Here is a 15750-nt window from a genome sequence, read left to right as displayed (position 1 = left end):
AGTCCCAGATCCCAGCCCCTGGCTCTAACCCACCAGACCCCACTCCCCTCCCCCAGCTGGGGAGAGAACCCAGGAGTCCTGGCTCCCAGGCCTGTCCCCAGTCACTCAGGCTGGCTTGGGGCAAGCAGGGGAGAGAATATTTCGGGATCAACCCCACCCCCTGAGCAACTCTTAAAGGGGCAGGAGTTCTTCTCTGCCCCCCCCTCCGCCCGCCCCCGCCCCAGTCCTCCACAAACAAGAACTACACGCCTTTCCAAGAGGGGACACGCCCAAGTTTCTTAAAGGGCCAGAGACTGAGAAATTGGGGTGGGAGATTAAGCTAAAAATAGGTGCAGTGAGTTGCTAAATACCACCCCCCCCCCACAGTGCAACAGGGGAAAAATATGGGGCAGGCACAACAAAAATATTAGGTAATGTCCCCTTTAAAAGAAGCCACGCCCCCTTGGCTTGATTGGCCCACCCAAAGTGGGATGGATCAGTCTGTGTCATAGGGCCACGCCTCCCACGTTGCGATTGGTCAGTTAGTGATCGCAGTAACATCTCCATGGTGCGATTGGTTGGTTACTGTGTAACATCACAAGTCCATGGCATGAGTGGTTGGTTGGTGTCTGAGGCCACACCCCATGTGGTGTGATTCGTTGGTCAGAGTCTTAGGTCACGCCCCATTTGGGGCAATTGGTCAGTCAGGATCAGCTATCACTACTCCATGGTCTGATTGGTTGGTCAGGGTCCAAGGCCACACTCCTAGTGGGCCAATTGGTCAGTTGTCATCTGAGGGCCCGCCTTCTGTCATGTGATCGGCTGCTGGAGGACAGGCTTGGTTGGCGAGTGAGGCCCTGAATCCAGTGCTGCGATTGGTCAATTGGTGTTAAAGGCGGCAACCTCCCCTGGCGTGATTGACTGGTTGAGGCTGGGATTGGTTGGTCGGTGCCGGAGGCCACGCCTCCCGTGGCAGCTCTCCTCCACTGGCATCTGAGGCCACATCCTCTGGGTGGATCTGGTCGCTCGGCACCCGGGGCCAGGCCACATCCTCTGGGTGGATCTGGTTGCTCGGCACCCGGGGCCAGGCCCCCCGGGGTGGGATCTGGTTGCTCGGCACCCGGGGCCAGGCCCCCCGGGGTGGGATCTGGTCGCTCGGCACCCGGGGCCAGGCCCCCCGGGGTGGGATCTGGTCGCTCGGCACCCGGGGCCAGGCCCCCCGGGGTGGGATCTGGTCGCTCGGCACCCGGGGCCAGGCCCCCCGGGGTGGGATCTGGTCGCTCGGCACCCGGGGCCAGGCCCCCCGGGGTGGGATCTGGTCGCTCGGCACCCGGGGCCACGTCCCCCGGGGTGGGATCTGGTCGCCCGGGGCCAGGCCCCCCGGGGCGGGATCCAGTGGGTCCGGGGGGGGTCACAGCACAGTGCTCTTGGTGCAGGTGCCCCCCAGTGAAGAGCGGAAGGCCTGGAGCTGGGAGACCCCGTGGAGGTGGACGCCGGCGCCCGCCACCACCAGCACGTGGAAGATCTGGTGGGAGTGGAACTGCGGGGAGGGGGGGGAGAAAGGGGGAGGGGTGAGCCTGGCTCCGCCCACCTCCCCTGGCAGGAGCAAACCAGGCCCCGCCCCCCTCCCTGGGCACCCACCTCCCCCAGGATGGGGGTAAGGATCAGCCCTGCCCCACCCAGGGCACGGGTTAGGGACACACAGAGCCTGGAGCAAGGCTGCGGAGAGAACCCAGGCATCCAGGCTCCCAGCCCCACTCTGCTCTGACCACTAGACCCCCCTCCCCTCCCAGCCCCGGGAGAGAACCCAGGCGTCCGGGCTCCCAGCAGGCTGTGCAGGGGGGACTCACCCAGATGTCGCACTTGCCGGGGAAGAAGCGCTCGGGCACGCGGGCGGCGTACACCACCGCGCCCAGGATGTAGAGCAGCGCCATGAGGAAGAGCCAGCCCATCTGCCCGGCCGTCACCGCCCGCACCGGCCCCTCGGCCAGCATGAAGTGCAGGGTGGGCACCAGCCCGCTGAGCCCCAGACCCAGAAACACGCCTGCCGCCAGGCAGAGAGAGGGGTCAGGGTGCGTGCCCGCCTCCAAGTGCCCCCTGTGCCCGACCCACAGCCCCCACTGCCAGCGGCCCCCGGTGCCCTGCGCCCACTGCCAGCGGCCCCCGGTGCCCTGCGCCCACTGCCAGCCCATGCCCAGCCCCCTGCCCTCCCAGCCCCCCTCTTTGTCCAGCCACCCCCTGCCCCCACTGCCAGCCCCCGGCCACCTCCTGTGCCCAGCCCCTTATCCCACTGCCAGCACCCTGTGCCCTGCCCCCTGCCCCAGGGCCAGCCCCTCCAATCCAGGCGCTCACCTGCCCGCACGGCGCGGTACTGGGGTGTGGCGAAATGGTCCCACTGGGACACGGTGATGGCTGTGACCCCCAGCGCGCAGACGATGATGAGGTAGATGAGCTGGGGCTGGGGCGAGCAGTAGAAGGAGTAATACAGCCAGGGCACGAAGCTGCCCACGATCAGCAGTGTGATGCCCGAGTAATCCAGCCTGCGGGGACAGCAGACATGACTCCCCTCCCAGAGCTGGGGAGAGAACCCAGGAGTCCTGGCTCCCAGGCCCGGCACTGCTCTAACCCACCAGACCCCGCTCCCCTCCCAGAACCAGAGAGAGAACCAAGGAGTCCTGGCTGCTCCCCGTTCTAACCACTAGGCCCCACTCCCCTCCCAGAGCCAGGGAAAGAACCCAGGAGACCTAGCTGCCACCCCCCCGCTCTAACCACTAGGCCCCACTCCCCTCCCAGAGCCAGGGAAAGAACCCAGGAGACCTGGCTGCCCCCCATCTCCCCGCTCTAACCACTAGACCTCACTCCCCTCCCAGAGCTGGGGAGAGATCTAAAAATTCCTGGCTCCCAGCCCCGACCGGGCCACCCCAGATTCCACTTCCTTTCCTGATTGGTGGCTAGAAGAACCCAGGCGTCCGGCCTGGCAGTGCCTCGCCCCCGGGGCTGGGTGCTCACTTGGAGAAGGTGCGGGACACTCTCTCCGAGTGGCAGTACACCGTGTGGAAGAGGCAGGAGAAGCAGAGGCAGAGGGTGGCCCCCAGGAAAAACGTCCCGAAGACGACCCGCTCCTGGACGGGGGCCCTGTAATTCATGTTGGGGCTGAACATGTAGCCAATGCCCAAGACGAGGAAGAAGAGGGCGCCTGTAATGGGAGGAGAGGAGAGTCCAAATGCAACCACCTCTGGGGCAGGGCAGCTGGGGAACAGCCGCACATAACGCCACATGGGGACAGCTCGCCTGGCGCTGAGATGTTGTCACGGAGTCCCCGGGCGATGCTCTGGAACTGCTCCCCATGAAGCCAGTCAGGACTTTGGGGAAGTCTCCTCTCTGGGAGCAGCCTATCTGCAGGACACACAGCTCACACGGCTTCCACCTTCCTGGGTCTGACCTCGGAGCATTCAGCCTCCTCTGCCCCTCCGTGCGCTTCCCCCAGCGAGTCCGCCCAGGCAGGGTCCTGGGGAAGCCAGAGGGTCCTGCCCCCCAACTCCGCAGTCAGACGGGACTCTCAGCCAGCCAGTAACACAGAGGTTTATTAGACGACAGGAACATGGTCTAACACAGAACTTGTAGGTGCAGAGAACAGGACCCCTCAGCTGGGTCCATTTTGGGGGGCAGGGAGCCAGACAACCACGTCTGCCCTTCACTCCATGTCCCAGCCAGCCCCAAAACTGAAACTCCCTCCAGCCCCCCCTCCTCTGGGCTTTGTCCCTTTCCCGGGCCAGGAGGTCACCTGATCCCTTTGTTCTCCAACCCTTTAGCTCTCACCTGGCAGGGGGGAAGGGCCCAGGCCATCAGTGGCCAGGAAACAAGGTGTCGGCCATTCTCTGTGTCCAGACCCCTGCACACACCTGCCCTCTAGGGCTCTGCAACGATCATACACCCTTACCCCACCCCCTAGAGACTTAAGAACTGCCTAGGGGAAACTGAGGCACTCCCACACTATTCAGAGGAAACATTAAGAACAGTCCCACTTCGCCACAGATGTGCCCATCGAAAACACAGCTGGAGCATCCCTGCTGAGCCCTCCCCGCCGCCTCCGGACGCCTGGGTCCCACTGACCAATGAGGTGTGTCCAGATGTTGCCGGTCTCCGTGTGCAGGCGGAAGATGCTGCGGAAGCAGGCGCGGAAGGAAGGCATGGGCGGGCGGTGCCCGTGGAGAAGGAAGTCGTTGTCCTTCAGCCAGTCGGGCAGCACATCGTGCGGGAAGACCCTCCAGCGCCCCTCCCACACCTGCAGAGAGAGCCGGGATAGAACCCAGGAGTCCTGGCTCCCAGCCCCCACCCCCACTTTAACCACTAGACCCTTCCTGCCCCTCCCAGAGCTGGGGACAGAACCCAGGAGTCCTGGCACCCAGACCTGCCCCCGCCTCGCTCTAACCACTAGACCAATGGTGGGCAAACGATGGCCCGGGGGCTGCATCTGGCCCTCCCAACGTTTCTGCATCTGGCCCTCCCAACGTTTTAATTTGGCCCTCGAGCTCCCACCGGGAAGTGGGGGTCTGGGGCTTGCCCTGCTCCAGCTGGGAAGCAGAGTTGGGGTCTTGCCCCATTCCGCACGGCTCCTGGTAGCAACAGCACATCCCCGCCTCCAGCTCCTGTGCGTAAGTGCAGCCAGGGGGCTCCGCATGCTGTCCCCACCAGAAGCGCCACCCCACAGCTCCCATTGGCCTGGAATCACAGCCAATGGGAGCTGCAGGGGCGGTGCCTGTGGACAGGGCAATGCGGAGAGCTGCCTGGCCATGCCTCCATGTAGGAGCCAGAGTTGGGGACATACCACTGTTTCCGGGACCTGATTGAGGTAAACCTGCCCCCCTGGCCCCTCCCGTGCCCCAACCCCCTGCCCCAGCCCTGATCCCCCTCCGGCCCTCCGAACCCCTCATCCCCACCCTCACCCCAGAGCCCACACCCCCAGCCAGAGCCCACCCACCCCCTAACCCTCAATTTCATGAGCATTCATGGCCTGCCATACAATTTCCATACCCAGATGTGGCCCTCAGGCCAAAACGTTTGCCCTCCCCTGCACTAGACCCGCCCCCCGCCCCTCCCAGAGTTGGGGAGAGAACCCAGGAGTCCTGGCTCCCAGCCCCGGGCAGCTGCTTGCCTTTCTCCAGACCTCGTCCTCCTCAGTGCTGGTGCCGGCGTCTCTGGTTGCTTTCCTGTCCCTGCTCCCCATGGTCCGGTGGGGCCGGCTGGGCCCAAGCGCCGAGCCCGGTGGGGCTGGGGATCGTGCTGCCACCAAACCCCAACCCCTTTGCCCCCCTCCGGCCCTGCCGATCAATCCCCTCCCCTGGCTCTGGGGTGGGCCCTGGCATGGCCGGGCAGAGACCCGAGGAGGGTCCTGCCACCAGGGGTAGCTGGGATGCTGTCATGGGCAGGCTCAGGGAAGCCAGGCAGCATGGCTGGGCTGCTGAGGTCACAATGCCCCCTGCCAGCCCACTGTGCCACGTCCTGAGCCCCTGCGGGCAGCTGGCCCATGGGCAGGCACAGGGCCTGGCCAGGACACCCCGAGCCCCCAGGCGGCCCCTACTGGCCCAGGGGAACGGGACAGGTGGGGATGGAGGGGCTGCAGAGCTGGAGAGAGACTGGAGATGCTGAGAGGTGCGGGGGTAAGAGGAGGGACGGCATCCGCATGGATGGATGGATTTGCAGGCATGCTCAGGGATGGAGAGACGGATGGAGGGATGGACAGGAATGCCCAGTGATGGATGGACAGATGGATAGACAGACGGACGGGAATGCCCAGTGATGGATGGACGGACAGATGGACAGGAACTCCCAGTGGTGGATGGACAGATGGATGGACGGATGGATGGATAGATGGACGAGTGTCCAATGATGGATTGATGGATGGACAGATGGACGGGAATGCCCAGTGAGGGATGGACGGATGGATGGATGGATGGGAACGCACAGTGATGGATGGATGGACGGATGGACAGGAATGCCCAGTGATGAATGGACGGACGGATGGACAGATGGACGGGAACGTCTAGAGATGGATGGACAGACGTATGGATGGGAACGCCCAGTGGTGGATGGATGGATGGATGAACAGATGGATGGGAATGCCCAGTGATAGATGGACGGACGGATGGACAGACGGATGGGAATGCCCAGTGAGGGATGGACGGATGGCTGGATGGGAATGCCCAGTGATGGATGGATGGACAGATGGACGGGAAAGCCCAGTGATGGATGGATGGACGGATGGACAGACGGATGGGAAAGCCCAGTGATGGATGGATGGACGGATGGACAGACGGACGGGAAAGCCCAGTGATGGATGGACGGACGGATGGACAGACGGACGGGAAAGCCCAGTGATGGATGGACGGACAGATGGACAGACGGACGGGAACGCCCAGTGATGGATGGATGGACGGATGAACAGATGGACGGGAACGCCTAGAGATGGATGGACAGACGTATGGATGGGAACGCCCAGTGGTGGATGGACGGATGGATGGACAGATGGATGGGAATGCCCAGTGATAGATGGACGGACGGATGGACAGATGGATGGGAATGCCCAGTGGTGGATGGACGGATGGATGGATGGGAAACTCCCAGTGATGAATGGATGAACAGATGGACGGGAACGCCCAGTGATGAATGGACGGATGGATGGACACATGGACAGGAATGCCCAGTGATGAATGGATGGACAGATGGACAGGAACGCCCAGTGATTAATGGACGGACGTATGGATGGGAACGCCCAGTGATGGATGGACGGACGGATGGACAGATGGATGGGAATGCCCAGTGATGGATAGACTGACGGATGGACAGATGGACGGGAGTGTCCAGTGATGGATGAATGGGTGGACGGACAGATGGACAGATGGATGGGAACGCCCAGTGATCAATGGACAGATGGATGGACAGATGGATGGGAACGCTCAGTGATGAATGGATGGACGGATGGACAGGAACACCCAATAGTGGACAGATGGACAGATGGACGGGAATGCCAAATGACAAAGGGGGAGATGGACAGACAGACGGACATGCTCACAGACGAAGAGCTCAGGCAGTAGGAGGGGCCCTCCCAGAACAACTCCTCCCCTCCCCTCCCCATCCTCTGCTGCACAGTGTCATCCCCACATGGACGGGGAGCAGGGGAGCAGGCCCCACATCGCTACATCTAGGGGCCCCGTGCTGGGCTTTCCCCAAACCACCCCCAAACTCGTGACCCACACCCCTGGCACCGGAACAGAGAGAGCACAAACATGGTACAACTGACTGGGCATAGCTGTGTAGGAGTCCTGGCTCCCAGCCCCCCCGCTCTAACCACTAGACATCACTCCCCTCCCAGAGCTGGGGAGAGAACCCTGGAGTCCTGGCTCCCAGCCCCTCCCCCCAACCACTGCTCCATGCCACTTACCTTAAAGACAAACTCCTCCATCCTCCCCATGGCTTGCTGGGCCTGGAGCGGCAGTGTGAGGACTCGCATGGGGTCCGCATCGTCTGGCTCCTCAGCTCCCCACTGCACAGCGGCCCCCCAGCCCGCCGGCTCGGCCCCTACCTCCGCCCCCTGCTGGAGAGAAGGGCCGAGATCAACCGAGGCAGCGGCTCCCATCCAGCCCGAGGATGGGGGGCTGGGTGGATCTAGGGGTCGCCAACTAGCCCCATGCTCACCTGGCTAGTGTCCTCCCCCAGCAGGGGTCCCATCTCTGCCAGCGCCTCTGGCCCGCCACATATGGGGCCACCTCCTGTGCGGACGCCAGAGGAGAAAGGGGGAGCCAGGGGAGGGTCCCAGCCTTTGCTGCTGCCTCCCCCCCAGGCCCACAGCCCAGTTCAGATTCTCCTGCCTGCCCGCCTCATGGTCCCGTCGGTCTGGGCGGGAGGGGGAAGCAGAGCATGAGCCCCTGGGTCTACCCAGAGCCCCCCATTGAGCCCGCCCCCAGTGCCCTCACCCCCCACGGCCTCCTGCCCCCAGTGCCCCACCCAGAACCTCCCATGTCCCAGCCCCCCACCAGCCCCCAATCCTCCCACACTGCATCCCAGTCCCACCAGCCCCCCACCCACCTTTCAAGCCCCGATCGCAGCCCCGCAACCTCCCACCCACTATCCTCCCGGTAGCCCCCACATATCCCAGCCCCACACTACCCTTAGAGCCCCCCCCCCCCGCCCCAGTCTCTCAAAGCTGTTCCAGCGCACCTGCTTCCCAGGTTACTCCCCACATCCCTGTGCTCCACTGCCCCACACCACACCCTATGGCCCTGGGTCCCCAACTCCCACAGTCTACATCCAACCCCCATCAGCCCCAGCCTTCCCTTCCCTTCCAGAACCACCTCCACGCCCCGGTCAGACCCCCTCCTCACCCCCAGCCCCCCCATCTCAGGCCCCCAGTCTGCCCCTGCCTCCAGCCCCCCACTTTCCCCATCCCCCTGCCTCCAGCTCCCATCATCCCACCTACTCAGCCCCCCTCCCTCATCCTCCCACCTACCCCATCCCCCCATCTCAGACCCCCTGCCTCCCCTTGGCACATCCCCAAAAGCTCTTAGGCCCCCACCCCCCCACCAGGGCCCCATCTCAGGCCCCCAGCTTCCCCACCCCCTTGCTTCCAGCCCCCCAACAGGGCCTCAGTCTCCAATCCCCTGTTTCCAATCCCCATCCTCCCACCAGGCCCCCATCCCCTGTCTCAGGACCCCAGCCCCCACCAGGCCCCAACCTCCCATCCCCCTGCCCCCAGGCCCCCAGCTCTCTGCCCTATATCTGCCCCCCCATCTCTCTGCCCCCCCCCTCACCCAGCAGCCCTGGAAGCAGCAGCAGCCAGAACCCAATCCCCGCCCCTCTGCCCGACGTCCTCCTCTGATTGGCCCTGGTGCCCGTCTGTCAGGGATAACTTCCCTTGGCCGCGTCCCCGCCCACCCCCTTTTCTTTTTGCCATTGCCATGGCAACGCTGAAAGGGCCCGGAGCACAGAAACGGGGGGGTGGGGGGGTGAAGGGAGAGTAAAGATGGATCAATCCCTTTGCACGGGGGTCACATCCCTTCGCACAGGGGTCATGTCCCTTTTCACAGAGGCCAGAGCCCTTTGCACGGGGGTCACATCCCTTCGCATGGGGGCCAGGGTCCTTTGCTTGGGGGTCACGTCCCTTCACACGGGGGCCAGGGTCCTTTGCTTGGGGGCCACGTCCCTTCACACGGGGGCCAGGGTCCTTTGCTTGGGGGTCACGTCCCTTCACACGGGGGCCAGGGTCCTTTGCTTGGGGGTCACGTCCCTTCACACGGGGGCCAGGGTCCTTTGCTTGGGGGCCACGTCCCTTCACACGGGGGCCAGGGTCCTTTGCTTGGGGGTCACGTCCCTTCACACGGGGGCCAGGGTCCTTTGCTTGGGGGTCACGTCCCTTCACACGGGGGTCACGTCCCTTCGCTTGGGGGTCATGTCCCTTCGCACGGGGGACAGGGCCCTTCACATGGGGATCACAAACCTTTGCACAGGGGCCAGGGCCCTTTGCTCAGGGGTCACGTCCCTTCGCATGGGGGACACGTCCCTTTGCACGGGGGACAGAGCCCTTTGCTCGGGGGTCACATCCCTTCGCACGGGGGCCAGGGTCCTTTGCTCGGGGGTCACGTCCCTTCACACGGGGGTCACGTCCCTTCGCTCGGGGGTCACGTCCCTTCGCACTGGGGCCAGGGCCCTTTGCTCGGGGGTCACATCACTTTGCACAGGGGCCAGGGCCCTTTGCTCGGGGGTCACATCCCTTTGCACGGGGGCCAGGGCCCTTTGCACAGAGCTGGAGCCTTTCACATGGGGGCCAGGGCCCTTCGCACGGGGGTGACGTCCCTTAGCACGGGGGCCGGGTTGTGCCCCCTACGCGTGTCACCCTTTTCCATGGGGCCTCCTTGCAATGGGGCTGCTCCAGCCTCAGAGGAAGGATTGAGCCCTGGCAGGAGGCGCAGGCTGGAAATCCGGCATGATGCTGAGAGGGGGTGTGTGAACGCATCACTTGTGCCTGTGTGCAGGGCTTTCCCCCAGCACCTCCCATATGGTCTAGCGGTCAGGATTCCTGGTTTTCACCCAGGCGGCCCGGGTTCGACTCCCGGTATGGGAACAGCCGTGGTTTTTTTTTTCAGTTTTTTTTCCCCCCCCCCCCTTGCAGGCAGGAGCTCAGAGGCCGGCTCCGCTTCCGCTCTGGTTTCACGGGGGGTGGGGGAATGATCCTCGGGCCGGCGGGGTGGGGCACGGAGGCCTTGCGGGGCGAGGGATGGGCGGAGAGGAGCCGAGAGTTGTGGGGCTGCCCCATGGTGGGGTGGGGTCTCTCCCGAGCTCCCCCGCTAGGTGGCGCTACAGTGCCCCACGGCCGCTCCTCAGGCCAGCTCCAACAGAGGGAGCAGCAGCTCAGTCCCACATGGTCTAGCGGTTAGGATTCCTGGTTTTCACCCAGGCGGCCCGGGTTCGACTCCCGGTGTGGGAAAGAGGAAGTTCTTTTGCTCAGAGGGGAGAAAAGAGAACCTCAGACTCCCGCCCTTCCCCTTCCAGAACCCAGGAGTCCTGGCGCCCCTGCTCTAACCCACGAGACCCCACTCCCCTCCTCGAGTCCAGGGAGAGGACCCAGGAGTCCTGGCTCCCACCCGCTCTAACCGCTAGACCCCACTCCCCTCCCACCAAGTTGTCAAGTGCTCATTTGAAAACAAACAAACAAACACATGCATTGATTCAGGAAGCCAAATCAGCTGCAAATCCCGACCCTAGGGCTAGGGGCTGCTGCAGCCTCAGTGATGAAACTGCTGCATACCCCTGCCCTCCCGCTGCCATCCCTGAGCTAGGCAGCGCCCCACCTTGGGGCAGGTGGGAGCTGGCACCCCCTAGAGGGGAAAGTCTCCTTGTTCTGAGCCAGCTGATGCCAAGACACTTTTTGTATCTTCCTTCTAGATTTTTCCTACAGCGAAATGTTTCTATTTATCCCTGTTGGCCAGATATTTAGCAGGAGGGTCAGTAAAGGAACCTTAATGACCCAGCCGGAGCAGCGGATATAAAACCACAGGAGGCCACTGGCATGTCGGACGCATTTTAGACCCCACAGCAGCCTCGGAAAGGGATCCAGGACAACAGTCTTGTCTTCACAGCCTCTTGCAAATTACTGAACAGCTCAGCATGGGGGCGTTTCCCCGCCCGAGAGCTGGCTGCATCTCACTACCAGGCGACCTATCCCCATGCGATGTTATGCTCAGCTGTTCCCTAGCTGCCGTGCCCCAGAGCTGGCTGCATCTCAGCACCAGGCGAGCCCTCCTTTTTATCCACAAGCGCAGGGACAACCTGTGTGCTCACGTCTGACCTTGAGCTCCTGGGGAGTGACGGATGGGCTGGTTTGGAAGCCAAGATGCTTCGTCAGGTGCAATTAGATGCAGAGCGTGATGCTGTCCCTGCCAGCCTCCGACGGGGCTGACCTACTTAACCTCCTGAAGGCTGACGCAGAGACAGCAAGTCCTGTCCAGATTCCCGACAGGCCCTGAGCCAAGCATGCCTGGAATAACCCCGTCCCTTCACGGCCAACTTTCCACAGCTTGCCAGCCTCGTGTGCTGCCGCAGTGCGGCTGTTCCCCTGCTGCTCCACCCCAGAGGTGGCTGCATCTCAGTGCCACACGGGGATAGTGCTCCTGGTTCCAAGATACCACCTCCTCTGGAAGGGGCATGGGGTTAGAGCAGGGGGCTGGGAGTCGTGACTCATGAGTTCTCCCCCAGCTTTGGGAGGGGAGTGGGTTGGAATGAGGGGGGCTTGGAATCAGAACTCCTGGGTTCTCTCCCAGCTCTGGGAGGAGAGCAGGATCTAGTGGGTTGGAATGGGGCTGGGGATCAGGACATCTGGGTTCTCTCCCTGGCTTGGGGAGTGGGGTCTAGTGGGTTGGAAAGGGGGGGGGGGGTTGGGAGCCAGGACTCCTGGGTTCTCTCCTCAAATGCAGCCAGCGCAGCATCATTACTGAGCGCTGCAGGACAGACAGGCCTGTGCTCGAGTTAACAGCACCTGTTGGGAAGACTCCTCCCCTGACAACATGGGGCAAACGGGAGCTACCGACCCCCGGCCTCCACTCAAACACGCAGCCTGCTCCCGCTCATTACAGTGTACACCCCAACTCCAGCTACCACAGGCTGACTTGATTCCGAGGCGGGGAACAAATATTTAATAAGGGGCCCGTCAGTTCAGCAGCAGGAGGTCAAAGCTAGGCAAAGTCAGCCTGGGAATAAGGCACCAGTGTTTAACGGGGAGAGCCGTGAACCATCGGGACAATCGACCAAGAGTCGTGATTGATTCTCTGTCACTGGCTGCTGGGCTGTTTTTCTAAACACTCGGCCCTAGGACTAATTGGGGGGCAGTTCTCCAGCCTGTGGGATACAGGGGGGCAGACAGGATGCTCATTATGGTCCCTTCTGGCCTGAGGATCTGTGAATCTCGTAAGAGCTTTGTAAGATTGGAGAGCTTTTTAGTACCAAATTTCTGTCCCCCACGCAGGTACTGGGTTCAAGTCACCCCTTCTCCTTCTCTTTGTTCAGCCAACTAGACTGAGCTGCTGGCGTCTCTCACTCTCAGGCAGGGTTTCTAACCCGTTCATCATCCTTGTAGCTCTTCTCTGACCCCTCCCTGACTGATCAACGTCCTTCCTGAATTGTGGGCACCAGAACAGGATGCAGGACCCCAGCAGCTGCCGCACCAGGGCCAAAGCCAGAGGGAATATCACCCCTGCTCTAACTCGAGGTTCCCCTCTTTACACATTGGCTTTTCTTTTTTTTTTTGCTTCAGAGCAACTTTTCTTTCTGAAACGTCAGTTAATTGACCAGCAAAAACATTTAAAAAAAAAAAGAAAAAAAGCTCGGAATTGAAAGGAAACATTTTGATGCACCCACCCTGGACTGGCTTTGAGATCTTCGGCTCCCGAAAGTTTGCAGGATTCTCAGCTCTTCCTCCTGAGCCAGGATGGGGACCTTGTTAGGTTGTGCTTAGAAAACATTTCACTCTGACAAGCCCTGCGATGGACACAGTTATACCAGTATGAAGCTGTCCTTTGCGGGGAACGCTCCTTTGCAGAGTAATCAACTGTTGGGAATTGAAGCCACGTTTAAAAACAGGGCTCGGGGGCTTTTTTCCGCAATGTGACCCGAGAGATTTTTCTCCAATTGTTCCCTTTGCCAAGTCTGTAGCTCCCCGATTCGGGGTGGGGAGTGTCCCAAAAGAAGTGCATTGATTGGGTCAGGATTTGCTAGCCCTTCCTCAAAATTTGCTAGCCCCTTCGGAAAATGTACTTCTGGCTTTCGGAAATTGCTAATCCAAGGCTGGACAGGACCATTAGATCAGCCCTGGCTAGTCCCAGCTGGCAAATCTCATCCAGTCTGGAGCCCAGTGACTTAGACCAAAGCATTTGAGGCCTCAGGAGACAGCAGAGAATGGGAGAGACGGTGGTACCAACTGTGACTGATGTCCCTGCAATTTATGGCAGAAATTGATTAGTTTAGATCTGCCCTGGCCAGATGAAACCAGCAGGAGATCTGAGCCCTGTGCTGCAGGGTAGGTGTCTGCCCTGGGGGGAAATTCCTTCCTGCCCCCAAACCTGGCGACCCTGTGAGTCAGACCCACCAGCCACGCATCTAGACAAAGGGTTCTCTGGAGTGGTTCAGAGAGCACTGTCCCATCTCTAACTGTGGAGAATCTCTGGTGCTTCAGAGGAAGGTGACTACACAACTCAGAAGTCATCTGGGCAAGCGGGCATCGGGAGGGAGGAACCTTCCCGACCCATGCAGCCCTGAGATTGGATTGGAGTCAATTATCTGAATGCTGAGCAGCGCGGGGGATGAACAGAGGCCAATCCTGTTCCCTCCGTGAAGGTTGGGGATGGACAGGGGTGGCCCAGATTGCCAGACTTTGCTGCCCCATGCCTCAGTTTTCCCGTCTGCAAACTGGGGCTAATCCCTCCCCTGGAGGTGTGGGTGGAGCCTTTCCGGTGCCTTTTCGTCAGGAGAAGAGCTGAAAAGAGATGGGGAGGAAGGAAGGAAGGAGTGGGAATGTTAGGGCAAAAGCCCTATGCATCAGTGCAATTGCTGGGATCTGAAGATCGGACTTGAGGTCAGGCCTTGTGCCACTGGCCACGCAGCCGTGCACAATTCACCCGGCTGCACGGGATCGGCAATCACCCCACAGAGGTCTTTGGGACCCAGACTAAAGCCGTAGAACATCTGGCATCACGGGCCCTCGCTGGCCGAGCGCGCAGTGGTTGTTGAATGTAAGGGAATCTGGAAATCAGAGGCAGACGCTTGGAATTGGGAGGAAAAGGGTGGTGTGGCTGGACACAGGGAAATCGACAGCGGGCAATGGGGAATGGAAATGAACACAATTTTGTGGAAGGGCTGCCCCTGGGAGATGTAGCTTATAGATGCACAGAACGCACACATTCCCAGGCAGACAGACCCGCGCTAACCCAGACGTCTCTCTCTCTGTCCAGCTGAATACCTTCTTGGAACCCTGCTCAGTTTTTTCCTGTAGCAGGGAGTTCCCCAGGCCAATGGTGATTTGCTTTTTAAAAACAGGTTTGCTCCAGTTGTCTTTGAAAGTGTGGCCTATTCGTGGAAGGGATGGGTGAGAGGAATCAAGAAAGGATCGGGAGTAATGGGTGGTGACTGACGGCATTAGCCCTGTAGCCACTGTCACATCAAGCAGCCAAAAATCCTGGCCTGACACATGCACGAGTGACTCAGGATTTGGGGTGAACAACATGAAATGTCTATAAAGGGGAATGGTTGTCAGAGAGAGATGGAAATCAGGGCACTGGAAGTCATAAGACACTTTGACATATGTAGTAGCCACTTTGGGAAAATGGACTAGTCTCTTAAAAAATGAACTAGCCACTTGAAAAAAATTGACTAGCCACTTCCGCAAATGCACTAGTCACCTTTGGAAAACTGACCAGCCATTTTCAAAACCTGACAAGCGCCACTGTTTGAAAATGTACTGGTCATTGAAAAAGTTAACTAGCCACTTTTGAAAATGTATTAGCCATTTAAAATTGAAAATGTACTCAACTCTTGAAAAATATGTTAGGCACTTTTGAAAGTGCATTAGTCACTTTTGAGAATTGACAAGTCATTTAAAGAAAAGATTACTAGCCACTTTTGAAAACTCTCTTGTCATTTAAAATATCTACTAAGTCATTTTTGAAAATGTACTAGCCACCTTTGAAAACCTGACCAGCCATTTTCAAAACCTGACTAGCACCACATTTCAAAATTTACTATTCCTTTAAAAAAAAATACTATCCACTCTTGAAAATGTGCTAGACATGTTAAAATAGCCACTAATCATTATTGAAAATATAATATTCTATTGAAAAATATGCTAGCCGCTTTTGAAAATGCACTAATAATTTCTAGGACATTTGCTAGCAACTTTTGGGGAAAAATACTAGCTACTTTTGAAATATTTGCTAGTCAATTTTGTACATGTACTAACCACTTTTGAAACTTTAGGCTGTGGTGGCTATGCATTCTCGAGGGTAGGAGACTGGGCTTGTTTGGCTTCAAGATTTACAAAAGCATCTAGCAATTTTTGAGGGCCTGGATCATTGTAGTTGCCCACTGTGTAATGCCTTAAAGAGGGCCTGGTTTTCAGAAAGCCCCTAAAATCAGGACCATAGAAGGTGCTTGACGTCACTAGACACTTTTGAAAAAAATTACTAGCCACTTTTGGAAATCTACTTGCCATTTTTGAAAACTGGTGCCCTC

The 15750-nt window shown here is 59.7% G+C and overlaps 1 protein-coding gene and 2 non-coding genes across 3 annotated transcripts; 2 read left to right on the top strand and 1 right to left on the bottom strand.

The window, feature by feature from the left end:
• Window positions 1-250: 250 nt before the first annotated feature.
• Window positions 251-8269, bottom strand: LOC140902327 (adiponectin receptor protein 1-like). Its single transcript, XM_073322300.2, is given in 9 exon segments — window positions 251-1519; window positions 1830-2023; window positions 2332-2519; window positions 2989-3175; window positions 4093-4264; window positions 7421-7573; window positions 7675-7746; window positions 7748-7872; window positions 8197-8269. Coding segments are annotated over 9 exon segments (1245 nt in total). The 5' UTR covers window positions 8222-8269; the 3' UTR covers window positions 251-1390.
• Window positions 8270-10024: 1755 nt separating this feature from the next.
• TRNAE-UUC (transfer RNA glutamic acid (anticodon UUC)) lies at window positions 10025-10096 on the top strand. Its single transcript has one exon. It is a non-coding gene; the product is annotated as a tRNA-Glu (tRNA).
• Window positions 10097-10387: 291 nt separating this feature from the next.
• On the top strand, window positions 10388-10459 carry TRNAE-UUC (transfer RNA glutamic acid (anticodon UUC)). Its single transcript has one exon. It is a non-coding gene; the product is annotated as a tRNA-Glu (tRNA).
• Window positions 10460-15750: the final 5291 nt, after the last annotated feature.

Source organism: Lepidochelys kempii, chromosome 23 (genome assembly GCF_965140285.1).
Source record: "Lepidochelys kempii isolate rLepKem1 chromosome 23, rLepKem1.hap1, whole genome shotgun sequence".
Lineage (NCBI taxonomy): Eukaryota > Metazoa > Chordata > Testudines > Cheloniidae > Lepidochelys > Lepidochelys kempii.
This window is presented reverse-complemented; position numbering and strand designations above follow the sequence as displayed.